This window comes from Heterodontus francisci, chromosome 43 (assembly GCF_036365525.1).
Source record: "Heterodontus francisci isolate sHetFra1 chromosome 43, sHetFra1.hap1, whole genome shotgun sequence".
NCBI lineage: Eukaryota > Metazoa > Chordata > Chondrichthyes > Heterodontiformes > Heterodontidae > Heterodontus > Heterodontus francisci.
The window spans coordinates 31,463,283-31,487,195 of record NC_090413.1 but is presented as its reverse complement, the minus strand read 5'-3'; the positions used below and the strand labels follow the sequence as shown (position 1 = coordinate 31,487,195).

Below are 23,913 nucleotides of genomic sequence, written 5' to 3'. Positions count from 1 at the left end.
TTTGACTTGTGGATGGAGGGTCCAGTTGCTGCATCGATGGAGGTGAGTACACGCTCCATGGTAGACTGCAGAGTACTGATTATGTTTACTAGAGCATCACAGAAGCTGAAGGCAAACTGCTCCATGCAGTCTGATGTCGTGCTGCAGCTCTTGGGCAGGCTGTCCAATGTTTTGAGCAATTGCTGGTGCACATGAATGATCATTGAATACTAGGACTCAAGCCTGCATCTTAGCATCATAGAATGATGCAGCATTAAAGGAGGCCATTTGGCCTATCTTGCCTGTGCCAGTTTCCTGGGGAGCAGCCAAACCTTTCAATTCAATACAAACATTTTATGATTTGTTTAAATATTTTGGATTGGCAGTTCTCTTTGATTTTGCCAATCATTTAAATCCAAGAGCAAAATACTGCAGATGCTGGAAATAATCTAAAATGAAGCCAGGAAATGCTGGAATTACTCAGCAGATCTGGCAGCATCTGTGGAGAGAGAAGCAAAGTTAGAGTTTCAGGTCCGTGACCTTTCATCATTTAAATTCATTGGGTTCTGGTCATTTTTTTAGGGTTTTTAACCTTTTTTGTATCAGTAAGCTTGGGTGGATCCTTTGAAGATAGACCAGGTAACTTGCATAGATTGTGAGAAAAAGGAAAGAACGGTTATGCAAGAAAATTATTTGTTTCATAGTTTAGCAGTGTCGTCCAATGCAATAACTATAAGCCACATGGATAATTGTATTTTTGATTAGTAAATGAGTAATAGACACCACTGGCCATGTGATTTGCATGGGTGAGCTCTTTAATCTTTTTGTGCATTGTTGGTGAAATAGTAAGATGAAAAGCAGAATGTCTTGCTTGTTGTGCGTGCTTTACTTCCTTTGTTACTGAATGGTGGTATGTGTTGAGTAAATATACATGTTGCGTACCTTTACCTGTATTATGTGTGGATAAATAGTGTTGCTGTAGCCACACCCGTGCTAGTCAACAATTTCTATTGGATAACTCTGGTTTAGCACAGTGGTTGCAAATTCTTTAACTTCTTGCTTAGTAGGAAATTAATTAAGTTTGACAAGTAGTGTAAAAATGTTATGTGGCTGCTACAATTCAATTTTTGCTCACAATTATGAGTAGTCTAAAACATGGACGCTAAAAATCTTCTAAAACAAAAGAAACCCAAGAAGGTAAGTATACATTGTGTTTGATTTGTGTACTTCAGAGAAGAGCTGAAACCAGATGCACAAGGAATCAGTGTGCCCCTGGGAGATCAGTACAGTGAGATGTCAGCACATGGGCAAAGATATACCAGGAAGGTCTGATGCTGGATTTGAGATTAAGTGAAGATATGACCTCTGCTATGCTCATGTGTAATGCCAGGGCGGCTGCAAAAATAACTTGCCAACATTAGATAATTAATTCAGTATTTATTCATAAACTTAGAAATCAAGAATTGTACAAAAGAATCCCAGGATATTAAGAAAAATCACATCTGAAAACAGGCTTAGAAAACTTACAAAAAAAAGTTCAAGTTGATCCAAATTCAAACATCAGAACTAGTATTGCAGGAGCTAATGTACTGAATATATTAATGGGTTATTTGGCTGCTTCTGACGGTTTTTGCTGGCATAACTTGTATTATTGAGACCGTTATACCAACAAACTACAGTTGAATCATACACTTTGCTACATGTGGATTAAGTGGTTGGGGTCTGTCTACAGATGAAAGTCTGTCCCTTAGTATTTAGAGTTCTAGCTGAAAATGGTGTGCTAAGGGAAGCCCATTGGGTTACATCTTTTTGCAGCAAGAGTCCTCCTGCTTGTTGCAGGAGTCCTTGCTCTTCTTGAAGTAGATCCAGGAAGCACCAAGCTGGCTTCTCTGGAATGGAGTGTCACGGATCTCCGTTTAGAATAGCCGAATGTGGAGATCGTTCCCCTTACTCTATTCGCTTGCCTTCACTCAAGCTCATTCTGCAATATTTGTTCCCTTTCTCCTAGTTCCTTGACCCAGCTGAGTCAGAGATCATTAACAAATTTCTTAAACTTAAAACAGCATTACTCTCTGTGCCAGCAGAAACAAGTTTAATGTACTAATGTATTTCTGCCACATGCATCATATTATCTGAGTCAACAATGGATTCAAGAAATACAAAATGTAATGAAAAATAAAATGAAAAGAATACTGAACTAAAAGGGGAGGGATCCTTAGTATTAAACTGTCTATTTGCAGGTATTACCAGCAGAACGCAAAGCTCTTGAATCCATAGGAGGTTAGCGAATGTTATATTCAAGAGAATGTGCCAATAAAAATTAATTTTCAACAGACACCTGAATTTTAAATGTAAATGAAAGGGAGTCAGAGTCAATTGTTAAATTTGAAACAATAAAAACAGCTGGGGTCTCCCGCTTAGGACTGTGCTTTCTTATGTCTTTCATAATACCTAACCAGATGCTTCATCTATCTGACCGTCTGGGGATAGTGGTCCAATACAGGGATTTACCAAGGGCCTCAATATAGGTGATCATCATTTGATCTGGGGTGATCTCTACATAAGCAAAGCCTCCCAAAGAGCTGATGTCCGCATAGAAAAATTTAAGCCACCCCTTCGGAACATGGTGCCTGTGCTTCATTGAATATTCCATGAAGTTTCCAGCTCCACTTAGGATGTAGCCAATCCCATGACTATCCTGAATAAACTGAAACAAGGGAAAGTAGGAGAAAATTGTTAAGAAACTTGGGATTTCATGAATCACATCCAATGCTGGTGTTGTAATGTCAATATAAATATAGCTTCAATTGGACATTAACAGACTTCCACTGCCACACCATACTCATTGCTGGGCGAGGTTGGGAGGGAACCAATGGCTGAAGAAATCCAACAAATCTGCCAGTTTTACATTTTGTGGGCTCACAATCCCCCTTTTGCTCAGTGGATAATGAATACCCAGTATGGTAGTGATCCAAACCAGATCAGAAGGTCCAAAGTTTCATCCTCAGCATATGCTGAGGTAGTTAATCTCAACTAGGACAATGGTCAGGACATTATAGTGCCCCTGGTCTAGAGATAAATAGTAGAAAATTAGGAGGCAAAAGGGAGGAAGGAACTTAAAACAATCACTATGAGTAGAGAAAAAGTAATGGGTATATGAATGGGAGAAAAGGCTGATAGGTCCCGCAGACCTGATTGCAGCCACTTCCTTTAAGACCCTTGGATACACGCTAAGATAGTGAATGCATTGGTTGTAATCTTCCAAAATTCCCTAGATCCTGGAAAGGTCCAGCGAATTGGAAAACCGCAAATGTAACACCTCTATTTAAGAAAAGGAGGGAGACCGAAATCAGGAAACTCTCGGCCTGTTAGCCAGCTGTCTGTTATTAAAGAGGTAGTATCAGGACATCTAGAAAATAACAGGCAGAGTCAACATAGTTTTGTGAAAGGGAAATAGTGTTTGACAAATTTATTAGAGTTTTTTGAGGATGTAACAAGCAGGGTGGATAAAGGTGAACCCCCAGTAGATGCAGTGTTTTTGGATTTCCAAAAGGCATTCGATAAGGCGCCACATAAAAGGTTACTGTACAAGATAAGAACTCATGGTGTTGGGGTGATATATTAGCATGGATAGAGGAGAGGCCACCTAAACAGGAAACAGAGTGTTGGGATAAATGGATCATTTTCAGGATGGCAAACAGTAACTAGTGGAGTGTCACAGGGATCAGTGCAGGGGCCTCAACTACTTACAATCTATAGTAATGACTTGGATGAAGGAACCAACTGTATTGGAGCCAAATTTGCTGACAATATGAATAGATAGGAAAGCAAGTTACAGTCATGGAGTCAGAGCTTTACAGCACAGAAACAGGCTCTTCAGCCCAACACACCTGTGCCAACCATCAAGCACCCGTCCTAACTAATCCCATTTCCCTGCACTTGGCTCGTAGCCTTGTATGTTATAGAGTTTCAAGTGCTCATCTAAATATTTCTTGAATGTCGTAAGTGTTCCCGCCTCTACCACCCCCTCAGGCACTGTGTTCCAGATTCCAACCACCCTCTGGGTGAAAATATTCCTCCTCAACTCCCCTCTAAACCTCCTGCCCCTTACCTTAAATCTATGCCCCCTAGTTATTGACCTCTCCGCTAAGGGAAAAGGTGTCTTCCTATCTATCCCATCAATGCCCCTCAATCAGGTACCCCCTCAGTCTCTCCACTCCAAGGAAAACAACCCCAGCCTATCAGGTCTGTCTTCATAACTGAAATGCTGCAGCCCTACCAACATCCTGGTGAATCTCCTCTGCACCCTCTCCATTGCAATCACATCTTTCCTATAGTGTGGCAAACAGAACTGTACACAGCACTCCAACTGTGGCCTAATCAGCTCCATCATAACCTCCCTGCTCTTTTATTCTATGCCTCGGCTAATAAACGTAAGTATCCCACATGCCTTCCTAACCACCTTATCTATTTGTGCTGCTGCCTTCAGTGATCTATGGACAAGCACCAAGGTCCCTCTGACCCCCTGTACTTCCTATGGTCCTACCATCCATTTTATATTCCATTGCCTTGCTAGACCTCCCAAAGTGCATCACCTCACACTTCTCAGGATTAAACTCCATTTGCCACTGCTCCGCCCATCTTACCAGCCTATCTATATCGTCCTGTAATCTAAAGCTTTCCTCCTCACTGTTGACGACACCACCAATTTTCGTGTCATCTGCGAACTTACTGATCATACCTCCTATATTCACGTCTAAATCATTAATGTACACTACAAACAGTAAGGGTCCCAGCACCGATCCTGGCGGTACACCACTGGTCACAGGCTTCCACTCGCAAAAACGACCCTCGAGCATCGCCCTCTGCCTCCTGCCACTAAGCCAATTTTGAATCCAATTTGCCAAATTACCCTGTATCCCATGGGCTTTTACTTTCTTAACCAATCTCCCATGCGGGACCTTATCAAAAACCTTACTGAAGTCCATGTAGACTACATCAACTGCTCTACCCTCATCTGCACCTCTAGTCACCTCCTTGAAAAATTCAATCAAGTAAGTTAATTAGACACAATCTCCCCCTGACAAAGCCATGCTGACTATCCCTGATTAATCTCTGCCTCTCCAAGTGGAGATTAATCCTATCTCAGAATCTTTTCCAATAATTTCCCTACCACTGATGTTAGACTCACCAGCCAGTAATTACCTGGTTTATCTCTGCTACCCTTCTTGAATAATGGTACCACATTCGCTGTCCTCCAGACCTCTGGTACCTCTCCTGTGGTCAGACAGGATCTGAATATTTGAGTCAGAGCCCCTGCTATCTCCTCCCTTTGCCTCACATAACAACCTGGGATACATCTCATCTGGGCCTGGGAATTTATCCACTTTTAATCCCGCTAATACAGCTAATACTTCCTCCCTTTCAATGCTAATTTGATCAAGTATATCACAATCCCCTTCCCTGATCACTACACCTGCATCCTCCTTCTCCATAGTGAACACAGATGAAAAGTAATCGTTCAAAACCTCACCTATGTCCTCCGGCTCCACACACTGATTGCCTCTTTGATCCCTAATGGGCCCCACTTTTTCCCTGGTTATCCTCTTGCCCCTAACATACTCATAAAACGCCTTAGGATTTTCCTTTATCTTGTCTGCCAGTGATTTTTCACGCCCTCTCTTCACTACTTTTTTTTTTTTAATAAGTACTCCCCTACACTTTCTATACTCCTCTCGGGCCTCCGCTGTTTTCAGCCCCCTGAATCTGCCATCCGCCTCCTTTTTTTCCCCTTATCCAATCCTCGATGTCCCTTGACATCCAGGGTTCCCTTGACCTGTTCGTCCTGCTCTTCACCTTTACAGGAACATGCTGCACCTGAACCCTCACAATTTCCCTTCTAAATGACTCCCACTGGTCTGATGTAGACTTTCCTATAAGAAGCTGCTCCCAGTTCACTTTGGCCAGATCCTGTTTTATCATACTGAAATCTGCCTTCCCCCAATTCAGTACTCTTATTTACAGTCCCTCTATGTCCTTTTCCATAACAACCTTAAATTTTACAGTGTTATGGTCACTATTCCCGAAATGCTCCCCCACTGACACTTCTACCACTTGTCCGGCTTCATTCCCGAGGATTAAGTCCAGTACCGCTCCTCCTCTTGTAGGACTCTCTACATGCTGGCTCAAAAAGCTCTCCTGAATGCACTTGAAGAATTCTGCCCCCTTCAAGCTTTTTGCACTAATACTATCCCCTCTAATATAGGGGAAATTGAAATCCCCTACTATTATTACCCTATTATTGCACCTCTGAGATTTGCCTACATATCTGCTCCTCTACCACTGCCTGACTGGTTGGAGGCCTGTAGTACACTCCCAGCCAAGTGATAGCCCCCTTTTTGTTTTTAAGTTCTACCCATATGACCTCATTAGAGGAACCTTCTAAGATATCATCCCTCCTTACTGTAGTAATTGTCTCTTTAATCAACAGTGCAATGCCACCTCCTCTTTTACCCCCTGCCCGATCACGTCTGAAGATTCTATACCCTGGGATATGAAGCTGCCAGTCCTGCCCTTCCCTCAACCATGTCTCAGTAATAGCAATATCATATTCCCATGTGTTAATCAATGTACTCAATTCATCTGCCTTACTAGTAAGACTCCTTGTGCTAAAATAGATACAATCCAGCCTTGCATTATTTGCCTGAGCCTTAACAGATCTACATTTACTCTGACCTCCGAACTGACTTAGCTTCACATTTATATTTGATTGTACATCACCTGTGCTTCCACTCTGTATCCCATCCCCCTGCCAAATTAGTTTAAACCCCCCCCCCCCCACCTCTCCCACAACAGCACTAGCAAACCTCCGAGCAAGGATGCTGGTCCCGTTCTGGTTCAGGTGCAACCCGTCCATCTTATACAGATCCCACCTTCACCAGAAACAGGCCCATGAAGATAGATAGGAAAGCAAGTTGTGAGGAGGATACAAAGAGTCTGCAAAGGGATATAGATAGGTTAAGTGAGTGGGCAAAAATTTGTCAGATGGAGTATAATGTGGGAAAATGTGAGGTTGTTCACTTTGGTGGGAAAGATAAAATAGCAGATTATTTAAATGGAGAGAGACTGCAGAATGCTGTGCTGCAGAGGGACCTAGGTATCCTTGTACATGAATCACAAAGTCAGCATGCAGGTACAGCAAGTAAATAGGAAGGCAGATGGAATGGTGGCCTTTATGACGACGATGAAGTATAAAAGTAGGCAAGTCTTGCTACAACTGTACAAGGCATTGGTGAGACTGCACCCAGAGTACTGCATTCAGTTTTGGTCACCTTATTTAAGGAGGGATGTACTTGCATTAGAAGCAGTTCAGGGAAGGTTCACTAGGCTGATTGCTGGGATGAGGGGTTTGTCTTATGAGGAAAGGTTGGGCCTAATCTCAGTGGAGTTTAGAGTTTTGAGGGGTGAACTTATTGAAACATACAAGATTCTGAGGGAGCTTGACAGGGTAGATGCTGAGAGGATGTTTCCCCTCATCGGGGAATCTAGAACTGGAGGGCACAGTTTCAAATTAAGGTGTCTCCCATTTAAGACACAGATGAGGAGAAATTTCTTCTCAGAGATTCCTTACTGTTTGGAATTCTGTTCTCCAGTAAGCAGTGGAGACTGAGTCATTGAATATATTCAATGGTGAGTTAGACAGATTTTTGATTTACAAGGGAGTCAAGGGTTATGGGGGCAGGCAGGAAAGTGGAGTTAAGGCCACAATCAGATCAGCCATGATTTTATCGAATGACAGAGCAGGCTCAAGGGGCTGAATGGCCTACTCCTGATCCTATTTCTTATGTTCTAAGGGGAAAGATAACCAGAACTCCCACACAAGTGATGCAGACAGGATGGGGCTCAGCCGTGACTGCCCATGGTCACAGGTATCAATTGGCAGCCAGGCCTATAAAACCTGCAACAATCAGTATGCTGAGAAGAGGAGAAAATGTTAAAATCTACTGAGGTGCCAAACTTCGTAGACATCAAAACTGAGCACTAATGAAAAGTAACTTTACTGACAACATCTACCAATATATAGTATTCACATAGACCATCACAGCATAGTATGGAAACTCTTGGCCAGGTTGGGTGCATGAACAATTACTTATATGGACCTCGAAGGATTTGCCAGTATTGACAGTTTCTTACCTGCAGGTTGTGGTCATGCCCACAGATGTATGCACTGACCCTGTACTGAGTGAGGAGAGGGTACAGCTTCTGTACCAGACATCTGGTGGGTCCATGTTCAGCAATTGACCAAACTGGGTAGTGACCAGCAACAATCAGGAAGTCTGATCTGTTGGAAACAAGAAAGGAAGCTGATCATTTTAAGCATGAAAGAGAACATAGAAATTTTTAAAAAGATGGCATAACTAAATGAATATCTTTAACCCCTCCTGACAAACATAGCAACTTGCATATAACATCTCAACGCATTTATGCGGAGGGAGTGGACCAAACCATAGAATTAGAAAAATTGATTGAATGAAATTAAAGGGTTGATGTGGTAGGGTAAAAAGTAGGGAAGTGAAGAGGTTTTGGGAGGGAGTTCGAGGGTATAGCCTAAATGGCTGAAAGCTACTATCACAAGGAGTCCTCTAACTCTAGCCTTCTGTGCATCCCATCTTTGCACCATCCTTGGAAGCTGTGCCTTCATCTGTTTAGGCCCCACACTCAAATTCCATCCCCAAACTGCAATTCCCATCTCTTTAAGTCCCTACTTCAGAATCACAGAATTATTACAGCATAGAAGGAAGTCATTCGGCTCATCGTGTCTGCACCGACTCTCCAAATGAACAATTCACCTAGGACTATTCCCCACCTTCTCCCTGTAACCCTGCACATTCTTCCTTTTTAGATAAATGTCTAATTCCTTTTTGATTGCCTCGATTAATCATGCCTGCATCATACTCTCAGGCAGTGTATATTCTAGACTTTAACCACTCGCCGCGTGAAAACCTTTTTCCTCATGTCGTTTTTGCAAATTACTTCAAATCTACACTCTCTCATTCTCGATCGTTTCACGAGGGAACAGTTTCGCCCTATCTACTCTGTCCAGACGCCTTATGATTTTGACCTCTCGGCCTTCTCTAAGAGAAACAGTCCCAACTTATCCAATCGATCTTCATAACTGTAGTTCCTCTTCCCTGGAACCATTCTCATAAATCTTTTCTCCAATGCCTTCACAATTTTCCTAAAGTGCAGTGCCCAGAACTGGATGCAATACTCCAGCCGAGGTCAAACTAGTGTGTTATAGAAGTTCAACATAACTTCCTTGCTCTTGTACTCTATGCCCCCATTAATAAAGCAGAGGACTGCTTTATTAACCGCTCTCTCAACTTGTCCTGCCACCTTCAATGACTTTTGCACATTATACACCCAGATCCCTCTGCTCCTGCACCCACTTTAGGGTATACCCTTTATCTTATATTGTCTCACCATGTTCTTCCTACCAAAATGAATCACTTCACATTTCTCTGCATTGAACTTCATTTGCTACTTGTCCGCCCATTCCACCAACTTGTCTATGTCCTTTTGAAATTCTACACTATCCTCCTGACAGTTCACAATGCTTCCAGATTTTGTATCATCCACAAATTTTGAAATTGTGCCCTGTACACCAAGGGGTACAGGAAGAGCAAGGGTCCCAATACTGACCCGTGGGGAACTCCACTACAAACTTTCCACCAGTCCAAAAAACACCCATTAATCACTATTCTCTGTTTCCCACCACATAGCCAATTTCTTATCCATGTTGCTACTGTCCCTTTTATTCCATGAGCTATAACTTTGCTCAGGTTTGTTGTGTGGTACTGTATCAAAAGCCTTCTGGAAGTCGATGTACACCACATCAACAGCTTTACCCTCATCAATCCTCTCTGGTACCTCTTCAAAAAAACTCCTACAAGTTAGTTAAACATGATTATTCCTTGAAAAATCCATTCTGGCTTTTCTTAATTAACCTGCATCTGTCCATGTGCCCATTAATTTTGTTTTGAACTATTGTTTCTAGAAGTTTCCCCACCACTGAAGTTAAACTGACAGACCTGTAGTTGCTGGGCTTATCTTTACACCCTCTTTTGGGCAAGGGTATAACATTTGCAGCTCTCCTGTCCTCTGGCACCACCCGAGTCTAAGGAAGACTAACAAATTATGGCCAATGCTTCCGCAATTTCCACTCACACTTCCCTCAGTATCGTTGAATGCATAATAGAGAAATGGCAAAAAAACTAAACAAATGCTTTGTGTCTGTCTTCATGGAGGAAGATACAAAAAACTCCCCAGAAATATTAGAGAACTAAGGGACTAGCGAGAATGTGGAACTGAAAGAAATTAGTACTTGTAACAAAAAATGTAGTACTGGAGAAGTTAATGGGACTGAAAGTTGATAAATCATCTGGAGCTGATAATCTACATCCCAGAGGTGGCTATAGAGATAGTTGGTGTAGTAGTGATCATCTTCCAAAATTCTATAGATTTTGGAGCAGTTCCTGCAGATTAGAAGGTAGCAAATGTAATTCCACTATTTAAGAAAAGGAGGGACAGAGAAAAATTGGGAACTAATGACCTGTTAGTCTAAAATCAGTCGTAGGGAAATGCTAGAATCTATAATAAAGAATGTGATAACAGGACTCTTAGAAAATAATGGTAGGACTGGGCAGAGTCAACATGGATTTATAAAAGGGAAATCATGTTTAACAAACCTGTTGGAGTTTTTCTGAGGATGTAACTAACAAAATAGATAAGGGGGAATTGGCAGATGTGGTACATTTAGAGGTAGGAAAGTAAGTTGTGAAGAGGACATAAGGACAAGGGGATATAGATAGGTTAAGTGAGTGGGCAAAGATCTGGCAAATGGAGTATAATGTGGGAAAATGTGAAATTGTCCATTTTGGCAGGAAGAATAAAAAAACCATATTATCTAAATGGTGAAAGATTGCAGAGCTCTGAGATGCAGAGGGATCTAGTGCATGAATCGCAAAAGGTTAGTATGCAGGTACAGCAAGTAATTAAGAAAGCTAATAGAATGCTATTGTTTATTGTGAGGGGAATTGAATACTGAAGTAGGGAGGTTATGTGTCAGTTATACAGGTCATTGGTGAAACCACATACGGAGTACTGTATACAGTATTGATCTCCTTGTTTAAGGAAGGATGTTAATGCATTGGAGGCAGTTCAGAGAAGGTTTACTAGACTAATACCCGGAATGGGTGGGCTGACTTACGAGGAATGGTTGGACAGGCTGGGCTTGTATCCGCTGGAGTTTAGAAGAGTAAGGCGACTTGATTGAAACATGCAAGATCCTGAGGGGTCTTGACAGAGTGGATGTGGAGAGGATGTTTCCCCTTGTGAGAATCTAGAACCAGGGGTCACTATTTAAAACTAAAGAAGTCGCCCACTTAAGACAGAGATGAGGAGAAATTTCTTCACTCAGGATGGTGAACGTGTGGAATTCTCTACCGCAGAAGGCAGTGGAGGCCAAGTTATTAAATATATTCAAGAAGGAGATAGATATATTTCTTAATACCAAAGGGATCAAGGGATATGGGGAGAAAGTGGGAACAGAGTACTGAATTAGACGATCAGCCATGATCTTTTTTGAAAGGTGGAGCAGGCCCAAAGGGCCTACTCTTGCTCCTATTTTCTATGCTTCAAAGGGATTTGGAGAGGCTAAGCGAGTGGGAAAAAATTTGGCAGATGGAATACAATGTGGAGAAATGTAAGATTATCCACTTTGGTAGGAAAAACAAATAGAATATTTCTTAAATGGCGAGAGGCTGGGAAGTGTTAAACTTCAAAGGCATTTGGGTGTCCTTGTTCATGTGTCCTTGAAAGCTAACATGCGGGTACAGCAAGCAATTAAGGAGGCAAATGGTATATTGGCCTTTATTACAAAGGAATTTGAGTATAAGAGTAAAGATGTCTTGCTGCAAATATATAGAACCTTGCTGAGATCACACCTGGAGTATGGTGTGCAGTTTTGGTCGTCTTACTCAAGGAAAAGACATACTTGCCACAGAGGGAGTGCAACGAAGGTTCACCAAACTAATTCCTGGGATGGAGGGATTGTCCTATGGAGGAAAGATTAAATAGACTGGGCCTTTATTGTCTGGAGTTTTGAAGAATGAGAGGTGATCTCATTCAAACATACAAAATTCTTACAGGGCTCGAAGGGTAGATGTAGGAAGGATGTTTCCCCTGGCTGGGGAGTCTAGAACCAGGGGATACAGTCTCAGAATAAGAGGCAGACCATTTAGGGCTGAGCTGAGGGTGGTGAACCTTTGGAATTCTCTATCTCAGAAGGTTGTGGTTGCTTCATCGTTGAGTGTACTCAAGGTGGAGATAGATAGATTATTGGTTTCTCAGGGAATCAAGTGATATGGGAGTGGGCAGGAAAGTAGAGTTGAGGCAGAAGGTCAGTCATGGTCATATTGAATGGTGGAGCAGGCTCGGGGTGGGGGGGGGGACCAGATGGTCTACTCTTGCTCCGATTGCTTACATTCTTTGAAGGATTTTCAGCAGTGATGAAGGACACAGGGGTCAAGGGTTTTTGTTATTAGGAGGGATTACTAGTCAGGCTGGACAGGCATTTCTGTTAATGCAGCTCCCATCCCATCAGGCAGTTAGAGTGAACAGCTGCCTCTGAGTGTAATAAATTTTTGTGCCAATTCATTGTGATTATTTACTCAATGACCACAGTGGCGCAGTGGTTAGCACCGCCGCCTCACAGCTCCAGCGACCTGGGTTCAATTCTGGGTACTGCCTGTGGGAGTTTGCAAGTTCTCCCTGTGACTGCGTGGGTTTCCGCCGGGTGCTCCGGTTTCCTCCCACAGCCAAAGATTTGCAGGTTGATAGGTAAATTGGCCATTGTAAATTGCCCCTAATGTAGGTAGGAGAATGGTGGGGATGTGGTAGGGACTATGGGATTAATGCAGGATTAGTATAAGTGGGTGGTTGTTGGTCGGCACAGACTCGGTGGGCTGAAGGGTCTGTTTCAGTGCTGTATCTCTCTATGACTACCTAAAACACAGCAATGAGAATCCATTTCCAGGTAATGGGACAGTCAGGATTCACTTTTGGAAAAAAATTCTCATGCATTTCCTACCATTCCGAAGACTGTGCACCGAAGAGTTGGTGAAAGCTTCCTCCAATTTTTTTTTTTTTATATACAGTCAAAATCAAATTTGTTAGAAATGTAGCATTTTTCCCACGATTGTAGTTTTTCCTGCCAATTTACGACCCCTGTTCTGCATGTGCTAGTTCCTACAGTTCACATGTATGAGTCACCCTGTTGGTGGCAAATGCACTTGAGCATTCTTCAAACATGAGCTGAATCATGTTGGACTTTCCACCTGGCCCTGCTCTCACCCGATATTCACTTTCCATACAGAATAACAATCGGAAGCATAAACTGTGCTGATTCTTTTCCCTTTTCTCATCCAGAGGCTTGGCGACCAATTGTATACCCCAGCACCTATCCCAGCAGTGATCAGCTAACTCAACAGATTCAGTAATGAACTGGGACCTTCTGATCTGTGTGACTTACCACACCAGCTGGCATATTTACTAATTGAGCCATCAGGGAAAAGGGGGCAGGTTTAAGGGATGCTTCAGTGAAGCTGCCCAAGTTCCCAGCTTTTTAAAGAAAAATTGCATTAAAGTTGCGAGGTGCCAGGCTTGGCTCAATGGTAGCATCAGTCAGAAGGTCAAGGGTACAAGTCCCATCCTTGGACTTCAGCACATGTAGGCTGACACTTCAGTGCAGTACTGAGTACTATGTTGTTTGGAGTGCTGTCTTTTATACAAGACATTACACTGAGGTCCCATCTACTTGTTTTAGGTGGATGTAGCACCATTTGAAGAAGAGCAGGAGAGTTCTCCCAGCGTCCTGGCCAGCATTTATCTCTCAACCATCATTGTTGTTTAGTTTAGTTTAGAGATACAGCACTGAAACAGGCCCTTCGGCCCACCGAGTCTGTGCCGACCATCAACCACCCATTTATACTAATCCTACACTAATCCCATATTCCTACCACATCCCCACCTGACCCTATATTTCCCTACCACCTACCTATACTAGGGACAATTTATAATGGCCAATTTACCTACCAACCTGCAAGTCTTTTGGCTTGTGGGAGGAAACTGGAGCAACCGGAGAAAATCCACGCAGACACAGGGAGAACTTGTAAACTCCACACAGGCAGTACCCAGAATTGAACCCGGGTCGCTGGAGCTGTGAGGCTGCGGTGCTAACCACTGCGCCACTGTGCCAAATGTCTGCCATCTTTATCTACATAACAGTGCCTGCGTTTCTAAATGTAATTAATCTGGAGCACAGATATTCTGAGGGAATAAAAGGCACTATCTCAATGCAAGTTTTTTCTTTACACAGTTAGATAACATTACAGACTTACAGAACAACCTCAGAGACTGACTCTTCACCACAGGGAAAAGCACATTGTGTACATACCTGGAATTCTTCAGCTTGTCCCTGATCCACTCCAGTTGTGTGTTAGCCACCCTATAATCCTTTGGTGCTTCTGGTTCCCTCCCCTGGAAGTCATCAGAATTTCCACAGAGCAGGACAGTGTCCAGCATCAGGATTGTAACAGTGGTATTAGAGCCTGCAATTGTGAAATTTAGGTCGTAGTAATAATGTGGAAAGTTCCTGAAAATCAAAACACAATGTTTAGACAAATTCATCAGAAACAGCAGTGATGTTGGAGAAATGGGAAACTGCAGGAAACTTAACCCATCTCACCATCTTTTGGAAACTTTGGAATACTCGATCTGTGCTGTTACATTGCCCGAATGATCATGGTTTCCTGCTACAACAAACCAGGGTACGTCCTTCAGTGACTTGGCAGAAAAGATTTCCTCAAAAGTTTCCTGTGATCACAAAGAACACTGCAACCTCTGATTATCAATCTATTGGCCTCAAACCAACCTAAGCCTTGTGAGCCATTGAAGCAGATACCATCTCACACCAAGATTCAGTGCTGACTCTGATGAAACCCTGACCCCAATCCATGAGGTTGCTTATTTTGGGGGGCATTTGATGCTATCAGCTGTAATCCAAATGAGGTAATAAATGTGCATTTGTTTCTCACAAATGGAAAGATTTGAAGTCTAATTTCCATGGCCTCACCTCTCCCTATCTCTGGAGCTTGATCTAGCCCTACAACCCTCCGAAAGGTCTACGCGCCTCCATTTCTGGCCTTTGGCACATCCTGACTTTAAAATTGCTCCACCATTTGTGGTTGTGCCTTCAGCTATATAGGACCTAAGCTCTGGAATTCCCTGCTTAAATCTCCCTCTCCATCTTCCTTTTTAGACGTTCCTTAAAAATTACTTCTTGGCCAAGCTCTTGATCACCTGTCCTAATACCTCATATAGCTCAGTATCAAAAATTTTGTTCGATAATTGCTCCTGTGAAGCACCTTGGGACATTTTACTATGTTAAAAGCTCTAAGTGCAAGTTGTTGTTGTTTGGGGCACGGTCAGATGCTCTCAGAAGTTCCTGCCATCCTGCACCAGCCCATTTTAGTGTTTATTTAAGCTGTGTTAGAGAACTGATCGACATTAACTGGCCCTGCTACAACCACACCCCATTCCACCTGCATTTCAATACACAGGCCCATCTATAAACCACTATCTACCTTCTCTTCTGGAGTAAGAAGAAAATGAAAACATTACCTGAAATCTTTTATCAGTTACATTGTCAACTCCATCGTAATAAAAGTTATCCCCCAGAGATAGAACAAAGTCGGTGCCCATCATCTCAGCCACAACACCCATTTGTTGGGCAGTACTTTTCTCCACAGGTGTTGTATATGGTGAATATGGGAGCCCACCCCAATCACCAAGTGCCAAGAAACGGAGAGATTTGGAGTTACCTGAGTCGAGATTAAATAAAACAGGGTTACACAGATTGTACAAAGATAGTAGAAAATTAGATGTCAATTGAAAAACTAGTCACGGCATAGGTGCAGTGGGCTGAAAAGCCTTGTTCTGTGCTGTAATTTCTGTAACTCATTTTCAGAATGGTGGTAGAATTTAAAGGTAATCTTTTCATATGGTGGCTTAAACTCATTACCCTTCCACCCACTCTCGGTCCACATCCCCCCCACCGCCCCACCCAGCTCCAGAATTTGTATGCTGCACATATTCCCAGGCTGATTACTGGATTTCCCCACATTGTGTGATTCATAACATTAGACTATATGACAGTGTAAGAGGACCAAATCTTTAGTGCCCATCTCGAAGATTCAGTGCAAAGTGCAAGTATTGAGCAAACAGGTTTAATCTGAGCTGTCAAATCCAAAGCCTCCTGATTCTTTAGGAATTTCAGAACAGTTGCCCCATCCCACATGGAATTAAAAAATAACGAGATTGCCTCTGTACAGCCAAATACCAATCACCAGTTGTTCTGAGTGAGAGCTTGCATCGCTCGTTAAGCATCTGAACAGAAAATTTATTGCTTTGGCTGGTTCAGAGATACTGTGAATTGGGTGGAGCCTTGCAAACAAGCCCAGGGATACTAGGAACTTGGCAAAGTCTTCATACAGGCTGGAGATGCAATGAAAAGTGAGAATGTTTCTCTGCACTTCGGTTTTCTGAGCCTCCATCTGTATCTTCCAGCCCAGTCTCTGGTGTATAAATACAGCCCTACACTTCTAAACTGGAAATGGTAGTTCAGTATATCTCATCCCAGCCTTATTACTTCATGGAGTCAGAATATATACAGACTACTCGCATACAACACTAACACAATGCCTGGCAGACACCTGTACAGCTTTAAACGTCCCCCAGCTTATCGCACCAAGTATCTACATTGCCCATCAGTAGCAGCATGTGTGAAAAGAACCAAGAGAATAGTCACTCTTACCCATCTCATCAGCGGGACTGGGGCCTGATGTCACAGTCTGAAGTATGATCAGGAGGATCACTGCAACGCTCAGGAACACGGCCATCTGAAAACTTACAACACAATCAATAACTCCATGGGATTCACCCAATGGGAATCCTACAACCCAGGGTCTTTCCCTCTCTCCTCACAGGAAACAACTCTAAATGTGCATGTCTTGTGATTTTCAGCAGACCATCAGATAAATGGAACCTTTTTCAGGACAGTGTTGACTCATGCTCACCATCACCTCCTGGAATTATTTGTGACTGACTGATTGGATTTTACTCCAGTGTCCTGTGTTTGACTGGTTCTTCTCAAGCTGTCTGGGGCAGAGGATTTGGACTCTGCTCTGGAACAGGCTTCAGCTTGCCTTGTTTACACTTTAATCACATCCCATGTTGGCTGACTCAGCTTCCTCAATAGTTTCTGCTGTCTTTGACAGTGCTATCCTAAATGCTGAGCATTGCATGGCTTTTCATGTGAGATACCCATTGTCAGCATTGAGAAACAGGAGGAGGCCATTCAGCTCCTTGAACCTGGTTCACCATTCAATTGAATCATGTTGATCTGTACCTCAAATGTACATGGACGCGATGGGCTGAATCATAGACTTGATGGGCCAAATGGCCTCTTCCCTTGCCGTAAATGACTATGACTCCATTTATCCCCCTTTGCTTGATAATCCTCGACACCTTCACCTAGTTGGTCTAGCTCTAATTTTAGGATTATGCTCCTTTACTCTGGATTCCCCTACCAGAGGAAATAATTTTTTCTGTATTTACTCTATTGTACTCCTATCATTTTAACACCTCAATTGCAACACCCCTCAACCTTTTAGAGTTAAGGGAATACAAGACAAATTTATACAACCTTGTATAATGTAAACCTCAAAATGTAAACCTTTTAGCCCTGGTATCATCATACACTGAGGCAAAAGCAAAATACTATGTACTCTGCCCTCCAACCTAAGAACTGTCCTTTTCCCAACCACCCCATCTCAATCCTCCTGTCCCACCATTCCCTGGCTCTGTACTTGCCTAAAAGCTGTTCATCTTTAACATCTAATAAGAAATCGTGTGAAATGAATATCATTGAGGTTTTTGGTGAGATAACAGAGAGGGTTAATGGGGATAAAGCGGGTTGATGTGGTGTACATGGACTTCCAAACAGCATCTGATAAAGTGCCAAATAATAGGCTTACAGCCCATGGAATAAAAGGGACAGTGGCAACTTGGATATGAAGTTGGCCGAGTGACAGGAAACAGAGCAGTGGTGAATGTTTTGTTTTTCGGACTGGAGGAAGGTATACAGTGGGGTTCCCCAGGGACTGGTATTAGGACCACTGCTTTTCTAGATATATTTTAAATGACCTAGACTCAGGTGTACAGGGTACAATTTCAAAATTTGCAGATGACACAAAATTTGCAAGTATTTTGAGCTAAAGGAGGAGGATAGTGATAGACTTCAGGTGGAGATAGACAAGCTGGTGGAACGAGCAGACATGTAGTAGATGAAATTTAATGCAGAGAAGTGTGAAGTGATACATTTTGGTAGGAAGAATGAGTCGAGGCAATATAAAATAAAGGATACAATTTTAAAAGGGGTGCAGGAGCAGAGGCACATGGAGGGGTATGTGCACAAATCACTAAAAGGTGGCAAGACAAGTTCAGAAAATGGTTAAACAGGCATATGGGCTCCTGGGCTTTATAAATAGAGACACAGAGTACAAAAGCAAGGAAGTTATGGTGAACCTTTATAAAACACATTCAGCCTCAACTGAAGCATTGTGTCCAATTCTGGGCACCACACTTTAGGAAGGATGTGAAGGCATTAGAGAGGATACAGAAAAGATTTTCAAGAAGAATTCCAAGAATAAGGGACTTCAGTTACAAGGATAGATTGGTGAAGCTGGAGCTGTTTTGCTTAGAAGAGAAGCTTGAGGGGTGATTTGATAGAGCTGTTCAGAATCATGCGGGGTCTGGACAGAGTAGAAAGGGAGAAACTGTTCCCATTGGTAGAAGGGTCGAGAGCCAGAGGACACTGATTTAAGGTGAATGGCAAAAGACCAAAGGCAACAAGAGGAAAAACTTTTTAAAAAACGTGCGCTTAGGATCTGGAATTCATTGCCTGAGTGTGGTGAAGGCAGATTTAATCATGGCATTCAAAAACATATTGGATAATTATCGGAGGAGAGAAAATTTGCAGGGCGGGGGAGTGGGACTAGCTGCGTTTATCTTGCAGAGAGCTGACATGGATGTGATGGGCTGAGTGACCTCCTTTCTAGTATTCTATGAAAAGCACATTGTTCACAGTGAATGGTTTGCATCACATTTTAATTACCTTCTTATTCCTTATTCGTGTGGATGCTGGAAATCTGAAATAAAACAGAAAATGTGTTTCTGATGGCCTTCTTCTGTGCCGTAGCCGTTCTATGATTCTATCTTCCACTTCTGATAAAAGGTCATCGACTGAAATGTTAACCCTGTTTCAGTCTCCATAGAGGCTGCCTGACCTTAGTGTTGCCAGTATTTTCTGTATACAACCTCTACCATGTACAGTGGGTGCCTTCATGCAGAAGTTCCCAATTGGGGAAAGGCTGCGTTTGCTGACAACGCTACCACTAGGTGGCGCTGCAGTGGCACATGCACAAATGCAGCATGTGCCACTGTAACGTCACAGTCTGCGACTTCAGGCAGCTGCCAGGACTAAAGATGGCACTGCTCAAATAATCACACGAAGGCAACCTGACCTAAACACATGGCAGCACACAAATAGCGGGAGGGAGAAAGCGAGTAAGTGGGCCAGGGACGGGGGTGGAGGAGGCTGGGGGGCAGCGGCAGTGGACCTGGTCGGGGAGCGTACCGAGCCGGGGACTGGGGGTGGGGAGCGGAGCGGCCGAAAGAGCAGAGCAGCCGGAGAGAGCAGCAAGGGGGGGGGGTTTAAAAAAAAAAAGAGAGCAGCGGGGGGGAGAAAAGCAGAGCTTGATGCATGGGTGAATAAGTTAGCGTTGTATTGCTGTACGTGTAAAGCACATGCGCAGAGGCTGACCAGGCGCGTTGCCCGAAGATGCACACGCCACACGATGACGTCATCGTGCATGCGCTAACCAGTCCTGGCAAGTCGGAATGCAGTGCATGCGCAGAGAGCAGGAGCCCGTCTGCGCAAGTGCACACCTTGGCACAGCCTGATGACGTCGGTGGCCGGCTGCATTGTCAGGAATCACTTTGTTGGGGAAAAGCTAGTTTTACTAAGCAGAGTATGATTTAGCTAAAGTGAACTGGAAACAGCTGCATTAAGTTAAATCAGTGTTAGATCAGTGGGAAGCATTCCAGGAAGAGATCGCTAGGGTTCAGAGCAAGTATGTTCCCTTAAAGAAAAAGGGAGGGAATAACAAATCCAGAACCCCCTGGATGTCAAGGGGCGTGAAGGAGAGGATAAAGAGAAAAAGGGAAACTTACAACAGATACCAAAGACTCAATACTGCAGAAATTTACAAGAGTATAAAAACTGTTGGGGTGAAATTAAAAGGAAATTAGGAAAGCAAAAAGAGAGGGCATGAAGAAATATTGACAAGTAAAATCAGTGAAAACCCAAAGATTTTTTATAAATACATAAAGAGCAAGAGGATAACTATGAGAAGTAGGGCCCACTAGGGACCATAAAAGTAACCTATGTGTGGAAGCAGAAGAATTTGGTATGGTTCTTAATGAATACCTTACGTCTGTTTTCACAAAAGAGAGAGACGATACAAACATTGAAATTAGGGAGGAAGAGTTGAAATATTAGATGCCATTTACATAGTGGGAGAGGAAGTATTAAGGGGTTTAACATCCATGAAAGTGGATACATCCCCAGGCCCATATGAAACATATCCTAAGTTGTTAAGAGAAGCAGAAGAGCGGAGGGTCTCACCATCATTTTCCAATCCTCTCTAGCTACAGGTGTGGTGCCAGAGGTCTGGAGGACAACTAATGTTTTACTATTGTTCAAAAAGAGAGAAAGGGGATAGATCGAGTAATTACAGGCCAGTTCGCCTAACCTCGGTGGTGGGAAAATTATTGGAAAAAATCTGAAGGACAGGATAAATCTTCATTTAGAAAGGCACACATTAAACACAAGAAAGTCAGCACAGATTTATTAAGGGAAGGTAGTGTCTGACTGACATGATTGAATTTTTTGAAGAGGTAACAAGGAGGGTTGATGAGGGTAGTGCATATGATGTAGCCTACATGGATTTTAGTAAAGCTTTTGATAAAGGTCCCGCATGGCAGTCTCATCACATTCTTCCTAAAGTGTGGTGCCCAGAATTTGGACAGGGACACAATAAGTGGTGGGGACTGTATTTCCTGAGTTCAGTAACCAAAATGACAAGAGTACTCCAGATAGGGTCTGACCAAGGCTCTGTAAAACTGAAGTATCACATCCTCCCCTTTGTATTCCAGTCCCCTTAAGATGAAAGCAAACATTTCATTGCCTTTTTCTACCTGTCTTCCAGCTTAGCGACTTGTGTTTAGACACCAAAATCTCTGCTACCAGAGATGTAGAAGAGCCATTACTCTGTACCTAGCTGGTGTTACCTCCCAGGTGCAGAGTAGAACTCCATCCACATAAAAGCAAAATACTGCAGATGCTGGAAATCTGAAATAAAAACAAGAAATGCTGGAACCACTCAGCAGGTCTGGCAGCATCTGTGAAAAGAGCAGAGTTAACGTTTAGGGTCAGTGACCCTTTTTCGGAACAGAGTTCCGAACGTTAACTCTGCTTCTCTTTTCACAGATGCTGCCAGACGTGCTGAGTGGTTCCAGCATTTCTTGTTTTTATTCCATCCACATAATCCCGTGGAACACTCCCCAGACAAATACAGCACTAGTAAAACTCGTCTTGCCCCAACCTGAAGTAATGTAATAGTTTACACTTTTTCACCAGTTATCCTGCACAAAACTGACACTTGGATTAAAGTATCCTGGGACTGGGTTGAGTTTCAGCTTGACGCACTGCGTAGCTTTTGTTTATTACATCAGAAGATCATGGGTTCGAGCCCCACTCTAGTGACTTGAGCATACAACATGGGCTGGCAATGAGAGAGTGCTGCATTGTTGGAACTGCGATAAAGCGAGGCACTGCCTACTTGTTGAGGAGGTTGTAAAAGATTAAAAACCACAAGAACTACACTCCCAAAGTGATCCGTTCGGGTACAGCCTCGAGGAGTGAAAGGTGCCAAATAAATTGGATTTTTTTCCTTTTCTGATATTCCCCCAAACTCCTGTCCATTAATGGATAAAAGTTTTCTCTTTCTCTCTCAATATAAACTCTTTTCAACTACAAATTCCAGCACACTGGTCACTTCATTGTATTTTCGGCTTCGAGCTCCTAAGCCTTGCTGCGGCTGGTTATTCGTACGTGCTTGCAAACTTCCGTTTGGAACAAGTTTAAACTCAAACAACCCACTAGTTCCCTAAAACTAATAATCTTCGACTTTCAGCAATGATCATCTTAGGCCCATTTGATACAGTTTTGTTCCTACGTTCAATAAACCCGACCCCACTGCCTCCAAATACACACACACCCCATTGCACTCAGACTACAGAACCAGCCAAGCGCAAATCCACTGCTAAGCACTGTGGTTCCAATCTCTCACCTTCTCCTTTCGGGTCTCTATTCTGTCCTAGGCTCTCGCCCTTGTCTTGTTCCTCTATGACTGCCTTTCCGGCTCCCAAGCTCCTTTTTAAAGGATCCAGAGCTGCTCACGCCGACACCACGCGGTCTGTCGCTACATCCATGCCAGGTAATGGCCCCGCCGTCAGTGACCGCTAAACATTCACAGGTCCAAGCGGAACTGAGCACAGGCTTCCGCCTCCGCACAGGTGCCCATGAGCAGCAAAGTCCTGACAACCAACTTCTTTATGTGGGTTGGCAGTCAATAAAAACTTAGCACCGGGAAAAATCCAGTCGGTAACTTACCTCCAAATCACCAGGGTGCGTCGCCACTTCCCAAACACTGGACCTCACCTGAGCCACACAGAACAGGAGGGCCCATGTTCCATTCCTGGTCTCAATGTTCAGGGTTAGGGAAAGGCTGTTGCTGCCCCGGTCACTATCTGATGACACTGGGAGGTGCAGTCCTCCAGTGAAAGCACACAGGACTCAACTGTGCTGCTTCCTACAGTTGAATATCCGACCCCCACTCACAGATGAAGGATGCACTTAGATGTAGAAGCGCTTAATGACTTATATAACAACAAAATACAGCGAGTGCTGCAAATCTGAAATAAAAACAAAGTGCCGGAAATACTCAGCAGGTCTGGCAGCATCTGTGGAGAGAGTAACAGAGTTAACGTTTCAGGTCTGTGACCTTTCAGCAGAACTCATGACTGTATGACTTATGCCTGTGTGCAAAAGCAACATGAGGAAAAACTTTTTCACGCAGTGACTGGTTAAGGTCTGGAATGCACTGCCTGAGAGTGTGGTGGAGGCAGGTTCAATTGAAGCATTTAAAAGGGAATTAGACTGTTGTATGAAAAGGAAGAATGTGCAGGGTTATGGGGAGAAAGCAGGGGTGTGACACTAAATGAAATGCTCATTCGGAGAGCTGGGGCAGACATGATGGGTCAAATGGCCTCCTTCTGCACTGTAACAATTAACATTCAACATCTTAGGCGAGGAGGGGAGAAAAGTGATTCAGCCCAGGTGCACATACATGCTTAATACTTCACTAGACACAACAGAATCAATGGCCTGACACAATATTGTGTTAATGTTCAAATAATTAATAAATCTAGAATAAAAAGCTAGTCTCAGTTATGGTGATCATTAAACTATTGGATTGTCATAAAAACCCATCTGGTTCACTAATTTCCTTTAGGGAAGGAAATCTACCGTCCTTACCCAGTCTGGCCTACATGTGACTCCAGACTCACAGCAATGCTGTTGACTCTCAGCTGTCCTCTGAAATGTCTTTGCAAACCACTGAGTTGTATCAA

General features: G+C 43.2%; 2 protein-coding genes across 9 annotated transcripts in view; both read right to left on the bottom strand.

Annotated features, from left to right (window-relative positions):
• Window positions 1–8,242, bottom strand: part of elof1 (elongation factor 1) — a 72,617-nt gene extending 64,375 nt beyond the window's left edge. Inside the window, exon 1 of the mRNA XM_068021396.1 lies at window positions 8,173–8,242. The gene's annotated coding sequence lies outside the window, so the exon portion shown is untranslated. The remainder of the gene's footprint in view (window positions 1–8,172) is intronic.
• Window positions 1,402–23,011, bottom strand: acp5a (acid phosphatase 5a, tartrate resistant). Of its 8 annotated transcripts, none has more exons than XM_068021389.1 (8): window positions 22,895–22,957; window positions 19,274–19,307; window positions 16,913–16,997; window positions 15,721–15,920; window positions 14,786–14,913; window positions 14,495–14,692; window positions 8,173–8,320; window positions 1,402–2,686 (listed from the first exon to the last, which is right to left on the bottom strand). In XM_068021389.1, the coding sequence occupies exons 3-8, from the start codon at window positions 16,995–16,997 to the stop codon at window positions 2,444–2,446; spliced, it is 1,002 nt and encodes a 333-aa protein (XP_067877490.1). In that variant the 5' UTR covers window positions 19,274–19,307; window positions 22,895–22,957; the 3' UTR covers window positions 1,402–2,443. The 8 variants fall into 8 exon arrangements, with proteins under 8 accessions (XP_067877490.1, XP_067877491.1, XP_067877488.1 ...); XM_068021390.1 differs by having other exon boundaries at window positions 16,913–17,004; window positions 22,895–22,952; XM_068021387.1 differs by lacking the exon at window positions 22,895–22,957 and adding an exon at window positions 22,572–22,808 and having other exon boundaries at window positions 16,913–17,004.
• Window positions 23,012–23,913: the final 902 nt, after the last annotated feature.